Below are 24,012 nucleotides of genomic sequence, written 5' to 3'. Positions count from 1 at the left end.
CGTGCGAATGCCAGTCAATGTTCTCCCGCCCTCTCTCTTGTAACCATTGGCAACCCAGCGGTTCCCAACCCACTGGTGAGCAAAAACAGTGAGTGCGAAGAAGATATCAAGAAGATAGAAGAAGGTATCAAGCCTATGCGGTGTAAGATCACGGTAATATTGATTCATTCTTCTGTAAAGGGGAAAAGTTGCATCTTCGAGCATAAAATAAGCTGCGTATCCAATGTTCTTTTGATGACTTTAGCTATTAACTAGCTACACGACTAACTTAACGTAACTAGCCTGTAATAGCTAATGTCTTCTAATTTGTAATGCCTAAGTAAGCCTTAAAGAAAACAGGACGTTACGAGTTATACTTTATGATATTAAATCGAGACTTACATATTCTGGATTATACTGAGTGATAGCTATGTGGATATGATACTGGTACTACAGTGGACTAAAATTAAACTGACTAAAATACCATCCATATTTCAGGAAATAAATGAGACTATCGTTAACTAGGAAACGCATAAAAACCTAAACTGACCATTGTCAAATAATACAAGCGAACTCAGAAAGTAATCTGTATTGAAAACAAACGTCAAAATGAAACAAAAAACTTTTTAGAAACTACAAAACTGTAATAATATTTTATCTTCGTGAGTTAGTGCATTTTATGGGCCCAATACTTTCCAGTTCCCTTTTTTGTGTATTTTTGTTCCAGAAGGAAATATTAAGTGAAATAATGTTAGTAAATTATTATTGTAAGTGCACACCCATAGTTTGTTTTTAACAAAATTTTCATTGAAAAATATTTGAGCTTGTTAAATTAGATGCTGTTAGAGGATATATAAAGTTTCCTAATATTACACAAAGCAGTAAAAACGTCCTCTTGGCAGAGCATATTCGCATCACTAAACATTATTTCCAGTGGGCAAATTATGTTGTTACTACTTTTGATGATTAGACTACATCCATCCAGGTCACCAGTCTATTACAGGCCTAACAGAGAGAACTAGTTAACCTAACATGCATGTCCTTGGAGTGTGGGAGAAAGCTGGAGAACAAAGGAGAACAACAGACTATACATAGAAAGGTCATGGATTTGCACCCAAGACCTGCTTGCTGTGGGGCAACAGTGCTAATTGCTGTAACTTCATGTTGCCCAATTAAATAAATTTTATTGATATGCACAAAATATAACACAATACAATAACACAAGTGTATAATAAAACTTCCTCTATCACTGGTTGTAATCTGTATTATAATTCTGATTAAGACAACTAAACAACAACTTATTATTGTCATAATAATAACTTTAACATGTATTATTTGGGTAAGTTGTTTAAATTAATATAAGCATTTATTCTCAGAGTTCACCAGCTTTTTTTTAAGTAAGCAGTGCAGTTCCCTTATCTGCCACAAGATGTCACCAGAGCTTTTGATAATGACATCAAGATCGCCTGAGCGGATGAGTTCTAATGCCAGTGACAGTGGTGAAAATTAAATTGAAAATTGTGTACAGAATGTGTTTGGTTGAAAAAAATGTGTAAACTTCCTCTCTTCCCTTTATAAATCTGCCCAAAGAGCAAAGATGGCACCCAAGAGGCAAAAAAGTCCATCAAGAAAAACAGGTGTTAAAGGAAAAGGTGAGTCCTGGAGTATTAATTTCTGAATTTAAATGCATTTGTTTGCTTTTATTGTATATGTCTCTGTATGAAAGATGTTCTTTCATGACATGTAAATAAAATAGTAAACGGATTTCCCAGAGCCAGGGTGATCCTATAATCCTTGATGCTTTTGAATTGGCCATTAAGTTTATGTTGAGGGATTCTTAACTCATGGTAACTGAATTACTTTTAATTAGTTTTGTAACACAAATAGCTGAGAAAAAAAATCTCAGAAAAAAAAAGCTATTTGCATTGTTTTAATTTGGTCTTGAGTGTAATGTTAGACAGCACAGTGACATTGGTGCTTGCAGATGGTTTCTGCTCAGCTGTGATTCCCCATTCTCAGTGTTTGGTTTACATTCACCATGCCACAGCTGAAAACCTGCATACAGTTAAATACTATCAGCACATCATTTTACGATGAGGTGATGGTGCCATGTCCTTGTTAAAGATTATTGTTCTCAGAGTTGTTCCTTTTTAAAATATCCTGTGTTACCCATTCCACCTGTCTCCAGCTTATAGCCCCGACAGTGTAAGTCTACATTGTCAAAACAATCTAAACAGGCTTACTTTTGTTTTTGATTTACCCTAACAACTAACAGTTACTTTCTATTCAGTCAAGGACAATCTGACACCTTCACCTATGGAAAAGCCTGGTAAGAAAAAAAATTATTTGTATTTTTTTTCTTTTGAAGAGAGAAAATTAAATTCGAACTCCTTATTGTGTTTTTACTTTTACAAAAAGCTGGCTTTGTTCATTTTTCACCACTGTATTTTTATTCTTGAACTCAGAGAGCCTGAGCATTTGGCTCTCCTACTTATCTCCTACATATGTGCTGACTTTCAGCACAGCATATTAATCAGACCCTTATTATTCCGTTTCAGGTTTACCAGTAGCAATGCTCAAGTCAAAAGAACAGTCGCATTTTGAAGTAGTCCTATAATGTGAATAGTTATATATCCTTCATATGTGCATTGTTCTGATATGTTCTCAAGTGTACTGCTGTGTAACCTCTAATGCAGCGGTCCCCAACCTTTTTTGCGCCACGGACCGGTTTATGCCCGACAATATTTTCACGGACCGGCCTTTAAGGTGTCGCGGATAAATACAACAAAATAAAACCATTACTGAAAAAAGGAAGATTTATTCATAACGCACGTGAAAAGACCCAGGAAAACCGAGTTAACAATCAAAACGATAATAAAATAACACTGAAAACCAATAAAAACCCTGAAAACCATACATTTCACACCTGAGCCTCAACTCGCGTGGCCCGGTACCAAACGACTCACGGACCGGTACCGGTTCGAGGCCCGGGGACCGCTGCTCTGGAGCTCTTCTCTACTTGGCTCTGTGTCCCTAGATTTGGTTTTTTCTTAGACATACCAACCCCAAAACTTGTTTTTGATCAAGTGCTTGTAGCCATCAGCATAAGTAATGTTTCAATTTAGATTAGGTGATTGTGAGTAAAAAATATTTTTCCTTTCAAAATTTGCTCAGTTTTTTTGCATTTATTTATTCCTTTTAATCTTATACTTCCAGCAGTTTAAGTCCAATTTGTGAACGTGACAAAATTGAACATGACCTAATTAGGTTGAGCCCAAGCCAAGCCAGGGCTCAGCCTAAAATCTTGTCTTTGCCATAAAACTAATGGTAATTTTTTAGGAACCAGTTTAAAATCTTTGTGACAATAACAACACATTGGCCTTCTAGTTCAAATATAAATGCAGGTTTCTGCACATTGTGTGACATTAAGGATACGCTGATAAATGTATTTTGTTCAAGCTTAAATTCTTCACTAATATGAGCAGACTGGAAAACAAACTGTGCTAAAATTTCAATGCTCTGAGGTTTGGTATAAATATCTTGTGGTATGCTTTTAAAAATGCCTGGGTAAATTATGCAAGAGAAAAGAAGCTTAACAAATTAAAAATAGCTTTTTGGAGCAGCCAACAAATATAATTTAATTGCATTCTTGAGGGCTGTGGAACGCTGCGCATCACACTCTTTATGTCTCCCAAGCAAATATTTCCCATGAATACAAATGCCTTGGTTGACACATGACTCTGTGAAATGAAGGGTGTGAGTTTCCACTACAATGATTTGGCGTGAGGCCTAAGTGGTGTGAGTGGAAAAGGTTGACACACCCAGCTGGGAAGTGGTTACTTAAGCTGTACTTGAGCATTCCCAGTGTCCCCTTAGCAACCTTGTGGAAAGACTTTGAAGCGAGAGACCACAATCAGGATGAAAACTATCATTATACAAAGCTTTGTTTACTGTACTATGCCCTGGACTGTGCTTGGCTTAGATATAGTAGAGTCTGAATGGATTGTTTATTAGGAAAAGCTTTGTTGTGGCGATGGTAAAGTACTTTGGCTTCGTATTATAACAGTCCTGAATAAATGTGTGTAACTGCACTTTATGTCTTGAGGGATGCCCTATTGGTTTTTACACATTCTGATACAAACGTACGCCTAGAAACATTTAAACATTGTGCACAGACTTCTCATAAGGACTGATATTTGTAGAGTCAAAGCAGGCGAAGGATGAGAGGCGTTCGCTGGGTCTGAGGGATGTTAAATTTCTTCATTGGAAGGTGAACACGAGGCTCTGCGTGGATGTACGCGTGCCTTATAGTTTGCTGTGACCACAAGGACTTGTCCCCATGGACAATGCACTGCAATGCACCAATTCTGCACACATTCTCCAGGCCCACTCCAAGCATATTTGAATAAATACATGTCAGTGGTCTTTGCAGCTGTTGTGCGTATCCACAAGCCAGTAAAATCCCAACATTTATACCAGAGTTTGCTTATCTGAGTGTTTACATTGTTTTGATATCAAAATCATTATTGTTTGATTATCTGATACAGTCTCATTCAATATTCTAAAACATAAGTAATTGGTTCTGAATTATTTATTATCATTATTCTCACTATTTTTATTATTATTTGTGGTAGTAGTAGTATTAGTATTAGTATTTATTTGAGCCGTCATCAGTCATCAGCTTTGCTTTTAGGGAATGAAGCCCAAAAGCTCGTTTTATCAGATAACTTCCCTATTTTTCTTCTCTCAATTGTTTCTGAACGCTCCTGAAGATCACCCTGATGACATCTACCCCATCGTCCTGACAACAGCCACCCAGGAGCTCTTTGAATGCTGCATTGATGAGGATGTCACAGAGCAGAGCCCTTACAAGCTGCTGGAAAAGGACGACATCATACAGGATATTAAGACAAGAGCCGCAGTGTCCGATTTCCACCCTGTGAAGCAGTTTGTGCTGGTTAGGCGCTGGTTATGCATTGTTGCATAGTTTACTCAGACAACAGCAGCCAGACACTGTGATGATGCACAGACCCAAGTTAAGAGCTGTGGGAAAAGACAAAGCAACCAGTTTAACTTCATTTTTTTCTCTGTCTGATCTAAATTCTTTTATGCATTTATGACAGAACTTTGCAACTTTAGTCATCTACAAATGAGACACCAGTTTTCCTTTCAGCCATTTCGTTTTTTGTGATGTTTGTAGGGTTTTGGGCATTTTCACATTCACTCTCAACCAAATTACTGGAGAAGTAGTTTGTACTGTGATGTATTCTAACACTCTCATAAAAAATTAATGCTGTGATTTTCACTTTCTTTTGACAGGACTACCCAGAGGATGAAATATTGCTTGTTTTTGATGTAGATTTCACCTATGGACAGAGTTTTTACCTGGTTCTCACACCAGAAGCCAAGGCTAGAATATATAATGTAAGCTAACAGTTTTGGTTACAGTAACAAGGTTCTCTTTTGTTAATATGTTTTTTCTTTCCTCAATACATGTTTGTTATTAGACAGACCAGGCCAATAATTAAAAAATGTATACTGATAAGCAGTAACATAACAGAAGTTTTATATTATTTAATTTAAAGGTCGTTAATTGTTTCTAGTGCTTTTGTGGCACCAGTTATTAGTAATAGTGACAGGTCATATATCATCCGGGGTGTTTCGCTTTCCAGGCTATTTTTCCGTAAAATTTAAGACTTTAAGTACTACTTTATTATCTTTCCCTAGCATAAGCATTTTGCTGTAAGTATGAATACATGTAAAGATTGCTAGTGTGTGTTTTTTTTTTTTACTGTTATTTTGGCCTTTATATTATATATTCTTACAATTGTATTTAGGTTCTGCAGCCCCCACAACCTGAAATAATAGTGTTGGAGGATGATGTCAGTAAAACCCCAGAACCAAAGCCATGGATATCTCTCGGCAGTGAGCTGGAAGTAGATCAAGAGTCTGTCAAAGAGACCAGAGAAAAGGCACTGCAGTATATTCAAATTAACATTAAATGTTTATATCTGATCTGATTGCTTTGCTCATGAATTCTGTTCTGTCTCTTCTGTCATCATCAGCTGTGCTACAAGTTTGACTTAAAGCGCAGACCGGGGTTACCTGTCTGTTTTTCTGACCGCAACAGTACAGAGGCTGAGTGTCGCTCCGTGGCGTGTCCTTCCTACCAAGACAGCAGATTCAGCATCAAGCAGATGCAGAGGGACTGCGGGATGCAGGCTGTTCCCAAACTGCAGAGCAGCACTGCTCAGACGGAGCGGTAGGCCAGCAAATCAGTACACTTAAAATGGATTTGTTCTGTAGGGAGGGAAAGCACGTGCAGGTTTGACTAGCCTGATAATAAGACTGCATCTGTTTCAAATCAAGGAAGTAAGATGAAATCAATTTCAGAAATATTTTCTGCTTTCTCTACATACATATACAGTGGGGCAAAAAAGTATTTAGTCAGCCACCGATTGTGCAAGTTCCCCCACATAAAATGATGACAGAGGTCAGTAATTTGCACCAGAGGTACACTTCAACTGTGAGAGACAGAATGTGAAAAAAAAAATCCATGAATCCACATGGTAGGATTTGTAAAGAATTTATTCGTAAATCAGGGTGGAAAATAAGTATTTGGTCAATAACAAAAATACAACTCAATACTTTGTAACATAACCTTTGTTGGCAATAACAGAGGTCAAACGTTTACTATAGGTCTTTACCAGGTTTGCACACACAGTAGCTGGTATTTTGGCCCATTCCTCCATGCAGATCTTCTCGAGAGCAGTGATGTTTTGGGGCTGTCGCCGAGCAACACGGACTTTCAACTCCCGCCACAGATTTTCTATGGGGTTGAGGTCTGGAGACTGGCTAGGCCACTCCAGGACTTTCAAATGCTTCTTACGGAGCCACTCCTTTGTTGCCCGGGCGGTGTGTTTTGGATCATTGTCATGTTGGAAGACCCAGCCTCGTTTCATCTTCAAAGTTCTCACTGATGGAAGGAGGTTTTGGCTCAAAATCTCACGATACATGGCCCCATTCATTCTGTCCTTAACACGGATCAGTCGTCCTGTCCCCTTGGCAGAAAAACAGCCCCATAGCATGATGTTTCCACCCCCATGCTTCACAGTAGGTATGGTGTTCTTGGGATGCAACTCAGTATTCTTCTTCCTCCAAACACGACGAGTTGAGTTTATACCAAAAAGTTCTACTTTGGTTTCATCTGACCACATGACATTCTCCCAATCCTCTGCTGTATCATCCATGTGCTCTCTGGCAAACTTCAGACGGGCCTGGACATGCACTGGCTTCAGCAGCGGAACACGTCTGGCACTGCGGGATTTGATTCCCTGCCGTTGTAGTGTGTTACTGATGGTGACCTTTGTTACTTTGGTCCCAGCTCTCTGCAGGTCATTCACCAGGTCCCCCCGTGTGGTTCTGGGATCTTTGCTCACCGTTCTCATGATCATTTTGACCCCACAGGATGAGATCTTGCGTGGAGCCCCAGATCGAGGGAGATTATCAGTGGTCTTGTATGTCTTCCATTTCCTGATGATTGCTCCCACAGTTGATTTTTTCACACCAAGCTGCTTGCCTATTGTAGATTCACTCTTCCCAGTCTGGTGCAGGTCTACAATACTTTTCCTGGTGTCCTTCGAAAGCTCTTTGGTCTTGGCCATGGCGGAGTTTGGAGTCTGACTGTTTGAGGCTGTGGACAGGTGTCTTTTATACAGATGATGAGTTCAAACAGGTGCCATTCATACAGGTAACGAGTGGGGGACAGAAAAGCTTCTTACAGAAGACGTTACAGGTCTGTGAGAGCCAGAGATTTTCCTTGTTTGAGGTGACCAAATACTTATTTTCCACCCTAATTTACGAATAAATTCTTTACAAATCCTACCATGTGAATTCATGGATTTTTTTTTCACATTCTGTCTCTCACAGTTGAAGTGTACCTCTGGTGCAAATTACTGACCTCTGTCATCATTTTAAGTGGGGGAACTTACACAATCGGTGGCTGACTAAATACTTTTTTGCCCCACTGTATATATAAATTATATATGCTTTCAGTGAATCTGCAACACATTTCATAACATATTGTTTTAAAAGTAAGGCAAGTTCCATGTTTTATTGTATGTGTTGCCTTCTGTCTATTTTACAGGGCGGTTCAGAGGAATGTGTTTACCCAGTATGAACCAAGAGAGCTAAGAGAGAAAGAAAAAGAAAACATCCTCAGGTCTGAGAAACTGAAGAAGTTTGTCAACTCAGTGACCCCCAGGTAAAATGAATTCTTATGGTATCGTCGTTTCCATCTGCTTCTTAACAACCCATGCTCAAAATATCAGCCATAGATAACTCAATCCCATCCAGTATTATGAATGCAGGAATATTCAGTGGAAATATGATGATGGTGTATTAAGACAATTGTGTGTACTTTATTCCTCTGCCGAGGCGAGAGAGAAAAAATGTTTCCAGCAGCGTTTGTTTGTTTGTCTGTTTGCTCCGCTGTCTGTGAGCAATGATACATAAAAAGTACCGGTCCAAATTTCAACAGGTACATTTTCACTTTGCAGGGTCTTGCATGCCCTTCAGCAGGCACACATAATGAATGTGTTCACTGATGACTTTAAGGCCTTGGGCATAGGAGCAGAAGCTTCTGACCAGTTAGTGATGGTTTCTGAAGGTCTGAAGCTTCAATGGACCTTCACAGACGAGAAGCGCGCCATGGGCAAGAAAATCAGCAGCGTCAGCTGGCACCCTACAATCCATGGTGAAGTACATAGACTTCTACAGACATAGCATAGAGTACATTTATGATAAAGTCAAGATTTGTGTACCATAGAAACTTTGGACATTCATTAACATTGGAAAATAATCGTTAGAACCCTGACAGGTCACATTAAAATCATCATAATTCATTTTCTTTCACTTTTTAGTTGGAAAAATTAGGTCACTATTGACCCCCTGCACAGACCTGGGCAGGCAGGAGTTTGCCCAATTCTTGTTTTTTCAGCAACAGCAGCTTGTGGCGAGAAAGTATACACTTAGTGGGCAATGATATAAATATGTACAAATATACAATAGCCTGCCTAAAAGAAATTGAACTCCCTTTTCCTGTTATTTCAACTTCACTGACAAGCTCTGTAATATCTGTAATATCAACGTGTCACCTTAAGACACACATCGACGTCCACAAAACCAGAAAAAGAATATCAGTGTGATCAGTGCACATGCATTATCAATTTGTGGCTTCTATGTAAAGTAGAAATTAAAGTAGATCTACAGATTTTTCAAAAAAGGCTTTGTAAACACAGGTCTGTTTTCCTGTTGCTATGTAGCTGATACATTGTGGGGTGTGGTGTTTTTTTGTCTATGTGGCAGGTCTGATAGCTGTGACTTTTATAAAGAAACAGGAGGAGCAGCTGGATAAGTCCACTGTGTACATCAACAGTCCTGCTTTCATTGTCTTCTATGGCTTCCCCGATCAATCTAACCCCCGGGTATGAGAAGTAGAGGAGAGAAACCCATTAACGGGAGTCGAGAAAACATTTTTTTAAATGTATGTGTTTGAGAGTTAGCTCTAAGTCTTTGCCCTTTACTGTAATTTTTCTTCTGCTGTAAATTTGAAAAGATCTATTGATTTGAGCCAAGCACTCAATCAATATAACCAAGCTGCTAAATCGCTCAAAAGTAATATGAGTTCCATGTGTGCCTTCAATGGTGCATGTGTCATGATTTGGTTTCAGCCTCTGGGACCAGTGGCACTTTGACAAGACATATAAATAACATAAATAATTAATATTTTCTACAAAAGGGAATAAAGCTAAAAAATGTACTGCATACTGTCTTTTTCCCCTTATGTCTAGTGTAGGCATATGAGAGACTAGAATAAATACATTTTTGCGTTGGGAAGCTCCTTATACATGGAAACCTCTGCTTGGAAATATGTGTATGCTCATTTTTATGTGTTTTGATTTTTTTTATATATATATAGTTGCTCTTGGAGTGCCCAGATGACATTTTTGCCTTCGAGTTCTGCCCTTCGAATCCAAATGTTATTGTTGGTGGCTGCAGGAATGGCAAGGTGCTCCTTTTTCACTCAGCGTCTCAACTTCACAAATCAAAACAATCAGTTTCTCATCCCATGCCCCCATTTTAGTTCAATATAAACATGGTATCGCATGCTGTTGCCACTCTTCTGTCAGCATTTAATATGATATGTTTGAGGGTTTTTTTTCTAATGTATATATTTGTATATTATTATCTATAGTCTCAGGCTCAAATGATCATCACCACTAAACGATTTTATGTTGCTGATGTCTCAGGTGGTGTTGTGGGACATTTCTTTTCACATCCCGCACTTACAGGGAACACGGCCTAACAGTAAAAAAGCCTCAGACTCCGACTCTGACACTGACACATTTGTAAGTACCCATACTCTCTTTGAAATAGTCACAGTGCTGATGCAGTGAGACATGCTGCTCTGTACAATGTTAGTCAAGTTACTTGAAAAAAGTAATTAGTTACTTTTGAATAACATGATACACAACCTGAACACATAATAAAGCAATAGATAATGCCCAATAATATTTTTTCTGCATAATCCAACATATAAATTTGAAATGAATTTTGAATCAAATGAAAAAGTCTCTTTTTTAAAAATTGTTTTACTAATTTTAATCTTTTAACTTTATGCACATTGAATCATGCAAAAATTAAATGATATGTAAGTTTTGACTTTGTTTTGTTTTAGCTCATTTCAGTGTAGCTTTTATAGTTTTAAAATGTTTTGTTTTACAGTTTCTTAAAGCTTCCGCTTAAAGCCTAACCTGCACTGATATCTTCCAGCTGTATTTAAGTAGACACTCGTGTCCTATCATCTCTGGCCCAGATTTACCTTGGGTGTTTTTATTGCCACTACAGTGGAGCAGCTGCCTCCATCCTTCTCCTTACTGCTTCCTTCTCTTTGCCTTCCCCTCTCCCACCCTCTGTGCCTCCTTCTGTTCTCTTTGTCATTGTTAGCCCTTTATTCACCAGAGTCAACAGCACCGGCTCACATACGCCAGCTGTTACATAACTCTTGTTTCTTGCCCCCACATAGAAGATAACACACAGTGAAATCAGATCACTGCCCTTCCTGCTGTTTGCAGTGTAAACAGTGGCAGTTGTATCTACTAGAACGCTCTGTTAGGTGATGTGAAAGCTGTGCTACACCACCACCTGTCACTGGGTTGTCAGATAAATGAAGAATTACATTTTAAATTAACATCTTCTCTATCTACTTTTTTTTTATTCGCTCCATTGCACATAATAAATCCAATTGCAGGTCCACAAAACGACTAAGATATATGTTTAAAATTTGCTTGCAATACTATGAGGAGGTGTTTTAAACAAATTAAATAATCATATTGCAGCGATTTTATGTTTTTTAAGTGGCTCTATTGTGCCAGAATGTGTTTGAGTGTATTTATCTGTGTGCTGTTTGTTTTTCCATGCACACATCGAAGTCGTCATTTGCATTTCATTATTCTGCTTGTGCGTTTTACAGTGGTTATTCAGCTGTGTACAGTCTTTGTGTCTAGATTGAATTTGTGTGTAGACTGAATTGTCAGAGCTCACCATACAGCACATTACTGTCGCGTGTCTGCTTTCCCTACAGGACTTGGGTAACAAAAAAGAGAACAAGACTCCTGTCATGAGCTACTGTGCAGTTTCTTCCATAGAAAGCAGCCACAAATCCCCAGTTACTGATGTCCAGTGGCTGCCGAAAACATTTGAGGTACTGAGGGACTGAAGGGCAAAGGGGTTGGAGGGAATTAACAACTGTTGGGAATTACTTTTTCCACCAGGCGCACATGAGCCTACTCTGAGCCCTTCCACAAGGTTACTGCTGTTTAGCGTGTGGATAAAAGGTGTTTTTGTGTGACTACACAGCAGATAGTCTCAGAAAAGCAATCTTTAGATCTCAGCCTCCCTAAATTATATCTAATACAAACACTGTGTCGTAATTCAACATACTAAAACCCCCAATCTCAAAATGGTAACAAAACACACACTTCAAGGTCAGGTCTCATACTGGCATACTGATTTCTCTGTCTTGTTTTGGAATGGTGACAGGTTAATGGCCAATTCACTATAAACAGGACTAAGAGGATGTAGGGCATTAGTGGGAAGTAGATAGCAAGCAGAGCAAATGTTACAAATGAGGGTGCGAGCACAGAAAAGGAGCAATGTAGAATATATGTTCAGAGGAAAACAAACCCCACAATCACAACGTCAAAAGAAATCAAATCTAAACTTATATTTATCTAAAGATATATTTTCTGCAGTAAGACTATGGTATTTTGTCTTTTACAAAGAAATCCAATATTAAGTGTGCACATAAAATTACTAGCCATATATGTCCAGATTTGGTTTCCCACTTGTGCCTATCACTTACCTCTATGTAGTTACTTGCAGTAAATCACATCGATCACTTTCAGTTATCTTGATAAGTAAAATAAGGCAATCATCAAAGTGCCCCCAGGGGAAAATCCAACCACCCATACAGCTTCATGAACCAAGACCAAGCCTGATGCAGACATTTATTGATTTTGTAACTCCCTCTGTTTAGGTGACCAGGACAGGCGTTCCAGTTCAAAAAATTTCTAACATGTCTGTTCAAGTTGTCACCTGCTCCCCTGACTGGTAAGTTCTCTACAGTTTAATGAAAAAAATAACTCCTGATACTTTTTCTTCTTACTTTTCACTGCTTGTCAGTATGTACTTTGGATGTTGATTCTAAGTGTGATTTTAGTGGCTGATAACATGTGTGTGTTTTTTAATACATACAGTTATTTGCAAAGTAGGCAAACAAAGGCCTCTGGTTACCTGCTGGATACATTATACACTCACTAGATCCACTGTTTGCTTTATCACGTCCCCTTTCTCTCTCGCTGCCCTTGTTTTGAGTCTCTCTGGATTGTTGACATTCTAATGAAGGTCAAATACAGGGGGGAAAAAAAGAAAAGAAAGAAAACCTTTGGAAGTGAACAGCGTTTAGAAAATGGGTTTTAGTCATTTTCCCTCATCATAACTGACTTGACTTTGCCACACCTCTACATGTGCATAGAAAAAAGGATACATAAAATATTATTATGAAATTACAGCAAAACCTCGACAAATTTAGATAATAAGCAAAACAACCCAAATGGGAATACTATACTACTTATGCCGTAACATGAGCTAAATAAATACATCATAATTTAAGTTCCTTGGTGTATATATTTGTGTAATTCCAAATCAAACTGACTTATAACTAACGCTGGAAATTAAACACAAAAGAAAGCAAATACAAAGAATATAAGAAGTAGAAGTATTTATTGCTGAATTGTAAAAAGAGTAGAAACACAGTTGCAAGATACAGAAAAATTCAAGCAGTATCAGATCTCTTAGAGAAGATGGAATTCTAACTTCAGGCTAATGCTAGAAAGTTAGCAAGCTACATACCTAGCTTCGAGTATGGTTTTGGTTTTACTGTCTGTAGTTGGCAGACAAATTGTCTGGCTATTAGTGCCAAGTCACATATCAATTAAATAATGAAACACTACAATTTTGTTCAGATCAGTGACTTGGATTAACAAGACATAACAGCTACTAGCTAAGTTTAAAACATAAAATGTATATGTGTGAAAAAATCACCTATAAATTCTTCATAAAGATGAAAGGTATTTATATAGAGTTATTTTTTTTTCTTGTAGAGTAGACTGTAAAGATGCTTTTTAATACTGTAAAGTTGTAAAGCTTTCTATTGGTGAATATATATTATGGCACTCAAACACGCTGGATTATTTTTCCGGTTTCATCTTAATTCTATGGTGTAATCTGTAGTCATTCTCCTCTGGTTGAACATACTGAGCCAATAATATATTGAAGAGCTGTGCAGTTGGTTAAAATATTGCCTTTTGTAAACCACGTAAATGAGTGTATCTGGCAATCATTATATTTCTCAGGAAATAGCTATGCAGTCTAATTCTCACTAGTGTTTTTATGTGTTACTTCATTTTGCATGTCCTGTTATTCAGTTTAGATATGAAGTATCAATGTGAATACAGACTGTGTTTCACACTCTGCGTCATTAGACTGGCGCTAAAGGAGTTGCAAATGACAGAAAGATTTCAAAACACTGCTCCTGTTGTTTTTGGCAATAACCACATTTATATATGCAACAATCATGTTTGAATATGAACATTTGATGATAGAGAATTTTGTTAATTTTCAGGTGGTTCTTAATTCCACATTATCTTATTGTGTCTCTGTCTAAAGCAGTGTCATGTTTTGGGATCTGCGAGTGCCAAAACTACAGAACCAGTTTCTGGCCGACAGGAAGCAAGATGTGGATCAGAAGACCATGATGACACCCTATAGCATCCCCACAACTTTCAAACACCTGGACCGGACATGGAAACCACTCTTCAGGGTACTTTCATGTCTGGGATGCATTACAGAGCTTGTGATTTGTGTAGAAAGAGCTTTTTTCTTCAACTTCCAACCATAAGAAAATCAACCATAAGAAAAAGAATGATTCGATGTTTAGTGTTATTTTTACACATCAGTAATTATTCTGCAGACAAAGATTTGTTACAAGAAAATAAGGAAAATGGCTTAAATTGAATAACTATTTAATTTGTATTTACGTGTGCATTGGATTTATTTAACTGGGGTTTAGGTAATGATTTCAGTGTGTAGATTCTTGAGCATGCTCTGTGATTTTGTTTTAGATAAGGTTTTCTTTTTTTCTTCAAGTGATAAAAGCCATCTTCTTTTATGCCATGTGTCAGGTTTCCCTGCCAAAGATTGATACAAGTGGAGAGTATGCTCCTTTGAAGTTCAGCCTAGAACATTACACCTGTAATAGTAATACAGGTAGGAACACAGGTGAGCAAGAGCTTTTACCCTCGAGGCTGCAAGGCTTTGTCTGTTTCAGTCTGCTATACTCGTTCTCTGTTTTCCTGCAATCAGTCACATTACTTAATTACACAAAATACTTTGTGGTTTTTTTGTTTGATGCCAAACGTTTTAGGAAGCTGACTCACTCACATGTTCTTTCAAATCAAACCGATTGTCCATAAGAGATGTTGTTTGATCCCCTGCTGAATTTGTTGCTTATTGGAAAAAAAAGAACAGTCTCTAATATTCATGGAAGCTTCAATTTAATGGAGAGAAACAGAAAATCAACCAAAAATCTAGAAAAAAATACATAAACATTATAAATTGATTTGCATGTCTGCATGCGGCAGACAGATTAGTTCAATTTTATTTATGCAGCGCCAAATCACAACAACAAGGTGCTTTATATTGTAAGGTAGACCCTACAATAATACATAGAAAAACCCATCAGTCATATGAACCCCTATTAGCAAGCACTTTGGCAACAGTGGGAAGGAAAAACTCCCTTTTTACAAGAAGAAACCTCCAGCAGAACCAGGCTCAGGGAGGGGCGGGGCCATCTGCCTTGAGCGGTTGGGGTGAGAGAGGGAAGACAGGATAAAAGACATCCTGTGGAAGAGAGCCAGAGATTAATAACAAGTATGATTCATACAGTCAATCAGTCAGTTACAGATACTCCTGAATCTGTTTGTCCCATTCCAACCTCTCCACCACCATAAGTAAGACCAAATAGCTCTCCATGGATGTCAGGGGCAGGACTGCAGACCTGTTGAGGCTGGAGTTGGCTACAGTTGGGACCACAGACACCAAGAGCACCATTGGTAACGGTTTGGACAATGGACAGAAATCTTCCGGGTCTCGCAAAGTCCCCTGCTCAAGAAGGCACATTTACAGGCCCATGTCAAATTTGCCAATGAGGATGTAAATGGGAGAAAGTACTGTGGTCAAGTTATTGTGTTTGTGTTTGAAGGAAGAGAAATGCTGCATATGGCACTAAGAGCATCATCCCCACAGTCAAGCACGGAGATGTAAACATGCTTTAGGACTGTTTTTCTGCTAATGGTTCAGGGCAAACTCATTGCACTGAGGGACCAATGTAACGTAACGTAAAATCTTGGACACAAACATCCTCTCCTCAGTCAGAACACTAAAGATGGGTCATGGACGGCTCTTTGGTCATGGATCAAATTCTTCTTTCAAAATCAATTTATAACTTCTATATAAAGTGTTTTCTGGATTTTTGGTTTATATTCAGTGTGCCCTCCATTAAAATTAAACTACCATAACAATTAGAGAAATGATTTCCCCATTGTAGCTGATAGTCTCATTTTCATTGTTGTCCATATAACAGTTTTGATGAGGAAAGTATTGAAGCAAAGCTCAAGCGCAAACTATAGAAAGATACACTCACTGTGTCTTCAAAATATCAAAGGTAAAGAGCAATTATTCTTTTATGTGCCTGAACAATTCTTATAATATCTGAATGGCACAGAATGTGTTAAAAACTGAAGTAAGTGAGGAGGGCAAACAGTGAGCATCACAGACATGTCTCCTGACCTCTTTGAGGGAGTTTTGGATTCTTGAGTTCTCTTTTGGATGGCTGAGCACAGTGATCAGTGGGGCAGGGCTCATTTGGCCCTGAGCTACTCTATTTCTCTCTCTGTCTTGTCTCTCCTCAGGTTTCATGGCACTTTATTAAGCGATACTTCCAAAACAAGGCCGCCATAGTTGCAGACCATTGGCTTTGCTGACTGTCAGCTCTTTGCAATATGCTGCTCAGACTCCTTGAGGGCCAGAAGATGATCATGTGTGTCCTGGCTGGTCAAGAAGAGACATGTCTTTGTCTGGCTTCCATAAACACAGCCTTGGTGGCTGGTTGTTATAGAATTAATATGCTTACTAACTCAAGCAATAAATCTGCTTCTTTTTTCATCAGCCCTCAGGGAGTCTGTTATTACGATTTTAATGAATCCCTGTGTGATTAATACTGCAGCGTTACCTAAGATATCTGACTCACATTGATTGAGGGTGGTCTTTGCTGTCTGCTTCTGTGCCTTTTGACATTTTTCTGAACATTTAAAAAGCTACAATATACTTGTTAACATGATTTTTCACACTGAAATAAATTGTGAGCAGGCGCTCATGGGGATTAAGCAAAGTCAAACACTGTCTGTAGCTGTTCCTGTATCATCTTTCTCATATCTTTACACACATCTTAACTGGGAGAAAATAGATTTAGAAGACATGTGGTTTGGTAATCTGATCTAACCTTTAAGAGTGAGAGTTGATCGAGAGCGGTCCACAGGTAAGGGGCTGTGAACAGATAGACCCACATGATCTCTGGCAGACAGTCAGGCTTTTGTGATGGAAAAGGCTTCTACCAGCTTAACCTATTTCAGCCCCTCCACCTTTTACCTCCTGTCCCTATTTTCTCCACAGGCTTCCTTCCTACCTCTACCTCTTGTGCTTTTCTTTCTCTCTCCCTTCAAATCCACTCTTACCAGCCCTTTCACTTCGGCTGTACCCCCTCCCCACCTCACTTGCTTTAGTACTTCTATCGTCTTGTTCACGGTCAAATTACAGCACCACTGCAGGCTGTTATTTCCTTCATTTGAATAAAGCAGATGTTCTTTTTCCTAAAATCTGCTAGTTGTCACCTATTCTTCTTCCCCTATTTGAGTTTATTGAAATATTTGTACTTGTCTAGTAACAAGGCGCTGAGTATTGTGAACATTTTAGTCCCACGTCAGCACCAGGCTCCCTCTCTCAGGTCACTGAAATGTTAAATAAATAAATAAAAAACAATGAGTTGAACTTTTAACCTGTTCTTACTTTACCGTCTCTTCCTGTTTTGTCTTACATAACAAGATAATGAAAATGATGGCGCAGAGGTCCTCCCAGAATACAGTCAACTCAGAATACCTTCAGCCAAGACGCTCAAGACCCTGGACGATGTCAATACCAAGTTTTATGTTGGAACAGAGGTAAAAATTCTGTTATTTTCTTCTAAATAAACTGTACACTCTCTATATGCTCATGTAAGGCAGAGGAGCACGAGCCAAAACATTTCATTATGGTTAAATGTGGCTACATTGTTTATCTGTACATGACAATAAAACTTGAAACTTGAAAATGTCTTCAAATGATATCAACATAGAGCAAGTAAAAAATACAGTTAAGTTCTTGACTGCTTAACTTTTAACTTAACTCTTGACTTTACTCAGCTTGTGAGCAAGCTGGACTTCTTTTTGTTACATTGAAGTTCATCTCAAGTTGGCATAACCAATAATGAATGATTTTTTTTATTAGGTTTTTGCACATGTTTTTGTCATGCCACTTAAGGAGTGTACTATACTTTACAACTTAACTGAAATAAGGAAGACGCATACATACATTTATAAACAGTTTTATGTTCATTTTTTACAGGAAGGAGAGATTGTCTACACTGACTGGAAACTGGAGGAAGATGAGTTTGGACGAAAGTTCAGTGAGTAGTTGGGCTTGCCGCGCTCTGTTTTTTATGGCTCACCAGTGCTCAGCTGTCAGACTGACAGCAGTACGTTGATTCATAAAACAATTACACCCAATTTATTGAAATGACTTTGATTGCTACTTTCACATTAAACCCACTATTTAGTTTGGTAACCTGGGCAAATGTAATGACCATAATGTTTTACAGGGTTAATTGCTCCTTTGCATTATGATTACCCTGGAAGGAAATTACTGTCAAATAAAACTATGCATATTCTCCATCTGTCTCACTTCACTCCCAGGTGCCAAGCCCCTGCTCTGTTTTAGAACTCATGCCTGGTTTGTGAACACAATGCAGCGATCACCCTTTTTCAAAGACATTCTTTTGACAACAGGAGGCTGGAACTTTGCCATCTGGAAAGAGGGCGTGATGGTACTGCAACAGAAAACATTGATTACCTCACATGACGTATGCATACATCACATAGAATTGAGACAATTCAAATTACGTAATTTCTTGGTTGCTGTTTTGATCATTTAAACTGCAAAACTAAGCAAAACTATTCACACTTATTCAGTTGGTCACAGACATAGACTGTACATAAAAAATGGATGTAGCAGCCATGTATGGTTTGTGGAGCCTCAGCATTAGCAATCACGTTTTTTTGTTTGTTTGGTTTTTGGATAAAACTGTCAATTTTGGTTTTTGAAGCACGTCCAAATGGGAACCATGCACAGACTAATTCGTCCTAAGTAACACACAAGTAAAATACCACAAGTTCAATCGACAAAATTGGAGCACATAATTCAATAATTAAAATGCTTCAGAACGCACAAAATTTTTTAAATACTTCTTGTAAACCACAACATCCAGGGTGGCCCAATCTTCGTGGGACCAAGCTCTGAGCAAGAGTACAGTGCGGCATGCTGGTCCCTCTCCCGATCTGCGGTTTTCTTCATTGGGAGAAATGATGGCAGTATTGAGGTGTGGAACCTGCTCCTAAACACCAGCGAACCTACACACGTCCATGAACACGTCGCCAGTACCAGAATTACCTGCATCAAACCCTGTATCACCGCCTGTGAGTTCTTGGCTTATATTAGGTGCTCAGGACAGATACGATTTTTGAACCTTAAAACTCATTTAATGGACTGTTTTGTACTTACAGCCAAACAACACTACCTGGCTGTTGCTGACAACCTTGGAGTGCTACGTGTTTTCAATGTGCCAAAGGCCCTCCGCTCCCCAGTTAAGAATGAGGTAAGAAGACTGTGAGCTGTCTGTTTTGCTTGGACCCTTGTGTAATGTTAAGAAACTGCGGTAAAAATGTGTTATTTTTCTTAAAGGTATTTAATGGCTGCTACAGTATTATTGACTGCTAACTAGTATCTTTGTCTTGTTTTGCTTTGTTTGTATGCAGGATTTAAACATGCAGATCTTCTTTGACCAAGAGAATGACAGGCTGAAGGATTATTTGGAGTGGGAAGAACTGTGGGCGAAACCGAGAAAGGAGGAAGGCGAGTCCAAGAAACAAGTGGTGAGCATCCATCCATCCATCCATTTTCATCCGCTTTGTCCGGGGCCGGGTCGCGGGGGCAGCAGCCTAAGCAAAGAGGCCCAGACCTCCCTCTCCCCAGCCACCTCCTCCAGCTTATCCGGGGCAATACCAAGGCGTTCCCAGGCAAGCCGAGAGATATAATCTCTCCAGCGTGTCCTGGGTCTGCCCCGGGGCCTCCTCCCGGTGGGACTTGCCTGGAACACCTCGCCCAGGAGGCGCCCAGGGGGCATCCTTGTCAGATGCCCGAACCACCTCAGCTGGCTCCTTTCGATGTGGAGCAGCAGCTGCTCTACTCTGAGCCCCTCCCAGATGGCCGAACTTCTCACCCTATCTCTAAGGGAGAGGCCAGCCACCCTTCGGAGGAAGCTCATTTCTGCCGCTTGTATCCGCGATCTCGTTCTTTCGGTCACTACCCACAGCTCGTGGCCATAGGTGAGGGTAGGGACGTAGATCGACCGGTAAATTGAGAGCTTCGCTTTTACACTCAGCTCCCTCAGCTCACAAGTGGTGAGCAGTAGGTTTTAATTCTAAACTGAATTCCCAGAAGTCTCAAGGTGCCAGTTTCCATCAGTGTGACTGGAAGGTGGCTCAACAGCAGCTGAGAGGGAGGAAAGATGTCCTGTGTCCAGTGTTTGTAATTTCCTAGATCTGACAGTTCAGACCATAGTGACGCACAACGAATGGTTAGATTTGAAATGAAAATGAAGGACGAGAAAGGATAGGAGAACACTAAAGCTTTTCTTTCCCTGTGTCCTTTGCCATTTGTCTACAGTGAAAGTGTCCTTGAGTTAAACCGTGACTTCCCACAAAGCTTCCCTGCATTGGTGATCAGAATCTTCAGCAGACTTACAAAAGTTTTAGTACTGACCCAACTAAATATCTGGACGTATAAAGTTGACATTGGAAAATGAAGAAGGCACTCGTGTATCTCTTTTTGTGTCTCTCTCTCATTTTCTATCCGCTTATGTTTAATTCATTCACATCGTTATTTGATCCCAAGCACTGGGGATAGGGTAGTTATTGACAGGCAGTGCCTGACAGTCTGCCTGCTAAGTATAGAAGCAAACTTAAGTGGCTAACTGGTTCTATCTTAGGCTGCATGGCAGCTACCAAAAAAGTTTTGTTTTGCTTTAGTAATGTCACTTGGAGTGGATACTTTCTCTTAATTCCTCTAAACAGGAATGAATTTTCATGTTCACCTCCAGCTTCTTTCTGCTGTTGGCTTTAAAACATCTACGGCAATTTGAATTTAGATGGATGATAAGGACAAGGCACAGCTTAAATATGATATGAACAATACTGTCAGGTTTACTGTTGTGGGAGGAAAGTATCAGGAATTTTCCACACAGTATCCTAATTTTCCTTTTTTTTTCTTTAAAGGACTGTGCCCTGCATGCAATACACAGATGCAGGGCACAGTCCAGATTTTACTAGAAAAGTGTCATCTTATTTAATATTTGCATCCTTCAATAAAATTTCAGTTCAGTAAAATTCAGAGGCAATGTAATTTTCTGCCTCTACGATGGGAAACGCTGAGATCTTGGATTAGGTGCTCTATTGTTTCGTAATTATTGTTTATGATGAAGCTTGTTTCTCTGGCTTTGTCTGCAGGAGCCTGACAAGCCAGTCACATTCCAGGTAGACAGCGAGGAGGCGGACTTGAAGGAGTACAGTGATTACCTGAAACTGGAGGAAAGCATCCTCGAGCATACGGGCCTGTAGCCACATGCTCCAAAAGCCTAGGATACCTAATATCACACCCCTTCATACACACATGCACATAAATTAAAAGCTTTTTTCCTTACATATATTTATTAATTTGTATAAGTTTAATGTAAATAAGAAAACATTTTACAATATGGAAACCTGTTCAAACTGTTCAACACATTGCCAGTGTTCGTATGTTTGTGCCTATTTTTGCAGTATTTCTTGTAACTTACATCGATTTTACAGTATACATTCACATTGTCCTTGGGTTCAGGCTTCAGGGTCAACAGATTATTTTCATCCATTCATCTAAGATCGAGTTACTGGGTAATGCCATCCATTAGTGCCCTCCTTACCACCACTCCCTAAGGATACAAAAGTGATCTGACCTTGACAGAAAGTCATTATATGGCTGTTTAATTTCAGTAAGTGCCGTAAGAAATGAATTTAGAATCTGGTGTTTTGTGGACAATTTTGAATAAAAAGCCAATGACTGTGGTCACTATCGCAAAAGCTGTTTGTCAGTAATCCTGCTTGTAAGTGATCATTATGGCTTAATATTGTGTCTCTGGGTCTTTACTAAGTCAGTAATTCACAGGCTGTGAACCAGTTGGAACTGGTGGCTATAAGGCCGACTACATTTTAGTAGGGCAGCATAAAAGGAGTCAAATGAAAGGATGCACTCTTGCTGATCTATGAATACATGTACACAGCCTGCACAGCACCAAACAGCAGTAAGCTGAAACTAGCTGGAACAATAAATATTTACCTAAAGAATATGCGGAGAGCATATTTTCCAAATAATCTGGCCAGATGGTGAGAGTCATAACTCCAATTAAATGATAACACTAGTCTACCGACAAGTGGATTGGATGGCTAACAATGTAATAAGATCATGGTATGTAGGGCTGGGCGATATGACCCAAAATTCATATCTCGATATTTTTTAGCTGGATGGCGATATAAGATATATATCTCAATATATTTTTTTTTAAAGCCATAAAGTAAGAACAAAAAGAGAGTTCTTAGTCAAAGCTGTGTCCCAGATGTCACACAGGCACTTTTATTAACATAGAGCAGATGTACATAAAATTTACTCAAAAATAAATTATGAGCATTTATTAAATAATAATGCTCCATAAATAAAAGAAAACAATGTTGTTTTTGTGCATAACAAAAAGCTCACAAATGTGCAGTCAAAATGTAAACTAAAAGACGAGCACTATAACAAGGACAGATTTCACAGCTGCTCTGTTCCCAACTTGTACTGCGTGACTGACAACCTGGAGTTTGAAATCCGCTTCGCAACCACGTCTCTTAACAGGTGCCATTTATGGTCCTTATACACAGTAGGGTAATATTACGTTGAAACACAGTACGTATCACTCCGCGAGGCTCAGCCGTAATGCTCCGACAATCCATCAAGCGCTGCAGCTCCGTAGCTTACCAAAGTCGTACTAAAACATTTTTTGACAGATTGCTGAGCGCCGTGTTCCACATAAAATCGGTGCGCGGCCATCAAGCACAACCAGAATTCATACATAAGGCGCGCTGTCAACTTTTGAGAAAATGAAAGGATTTTAGTCCGTGCAGCACCTCTGGGCTGCATGGCGTTAGCGTGGTTAGCTCGTTAGCGTGGTTAGCTCGTTAGCGTGGTTAGCTAGCTAACACGTTGACGCCGTCCAGCCCCACGCACGGGGCGATGCGCAGTAACTCGTTAACGGATTTGCCGTGTCCATCTTGTCGCTTCCTGCAGGTGAAGCGATGGGGGAGGAGGGGGAGTTGTGTTCAGTGAAGGAGAGGCGAGGCCGAGTAACGTTGCGTAAAGACGAAAGTGGACGAAAAAGAGGCAAACTTGCGGCTCCGCAAGTATAATTATAACGTAACATAGACTATATCGATATAAAGGATATTGTCACATCTTATATCTCGTATAAAAATATATCGATATTTTTTAAAAACTCGATATATCGCCCAGCTCTAATGGTATGCTAATCATGTGTGTATAGCTTGCCCTCATTGCACAAGTAATCAGCTAATGCAGCAATAACGTCTTGATCTAAACAGTGGCCAGATGTTAGCATTATGTCTAAAGCAGTCTCCCTAATGGTCCCGCTGAATGAATCCATTGTTTCCAGTGAAAAGATTCTAATCATTTGTCAGTTTGTTTTTTTTGTGCACAAAAGGCCATGTAGTTATGTGCTAGTTAACGGCTGTCCAAGAACTTCCAAGGCTGTTTTGAGAGCGCAGGAAACTGCACCTATGGCCTTAAAACGTTGTAACCAGAACCACGAGTGTGGTGTGTTACTGTACAGCACCTCTACAGCTAAAAATTGGAATGTGTTCAATATTTTAAGTAACACACTTTTACCAGAATTAGAAG

General features: G+C 39.3%; 1 protein-coding gene across 6 annotated transcripts; it reads left to right on the top strand.

Annotated features, from left to right (window-relative positions):
- Positions 1-36: 36 nt before the first annotated feature.
- dnai3 (dynein axonemal intermediate chain 3) lies at positions 37-22,127 on the top strand. 6 transcript variants are annotated; one of them, XM_076875473.1, is made up of 23 exons: positions 37-153; positions 1,570-1,631; positions 2,270-2,308; positions 4,752-4,936; positions 5,299-5,403; positions 5,817-5,951; positions 6,045-6,241; positions 8,126-8,242; positions 8,538-8,734; positions 9,346-9,464; positions 9,959-10,048; positions 10,290-10,388; positions 11,624-11,743; positions 12,578-12,651; positions 14,269-14,422; positions 14,784-14,868; positions 17,761-17,876; positions 18,319-18,379; positions 18,666-18,796; positions 19,238-19,445; positions 19,533-19,624; positions 19,785-19,901; positions 21,534-22,127. In XM_076875473.1, exons 2-23 carry the CDS (start codon positions 1,577-1,579, stop codon positions 21,642-21,644), a joined length of 2,607 nt encoding a protein of 868 aa, XP_076731588.1. In that variant the 5' UTR covers positions 37-153; positions 1,570-1,576; the 3' UTR covers positions 21,645-22,127. The 6 variants fall into 6 exon arrangements, with proteins under 6 accessions (XP_076731588.1, XP_076731587.1, XP_076731585.1 ...); XM_076875472.1 differs by having other exon boundaries at positions 38-153; positions 14,272-14,422; positions 14,784-14,880; XM_076875470.1 differs by having other exon boundaries at positions 38-153; positions 14,784-14,880.
- Positions 22,128-24,012: the final 1,885 nt, after the last annotated feature.

Source organism: Maylandia zebra, linkage group LG17, assembly GCF_041146795.1.
Source record: "Maylandia zebra isolate NMK-2024a linkage group LG17, Mzebra_GT3a, whole genome shotgun sequence".
NCBI lineage: Eukaryota > Metazoa > Chordata > Actinopteri > Cichliformes > Cichlidae > Maylandia > Maylandia zebra.
This window is presented reverse-complemented; position numbering and strand designations above follow the sequence as displayed.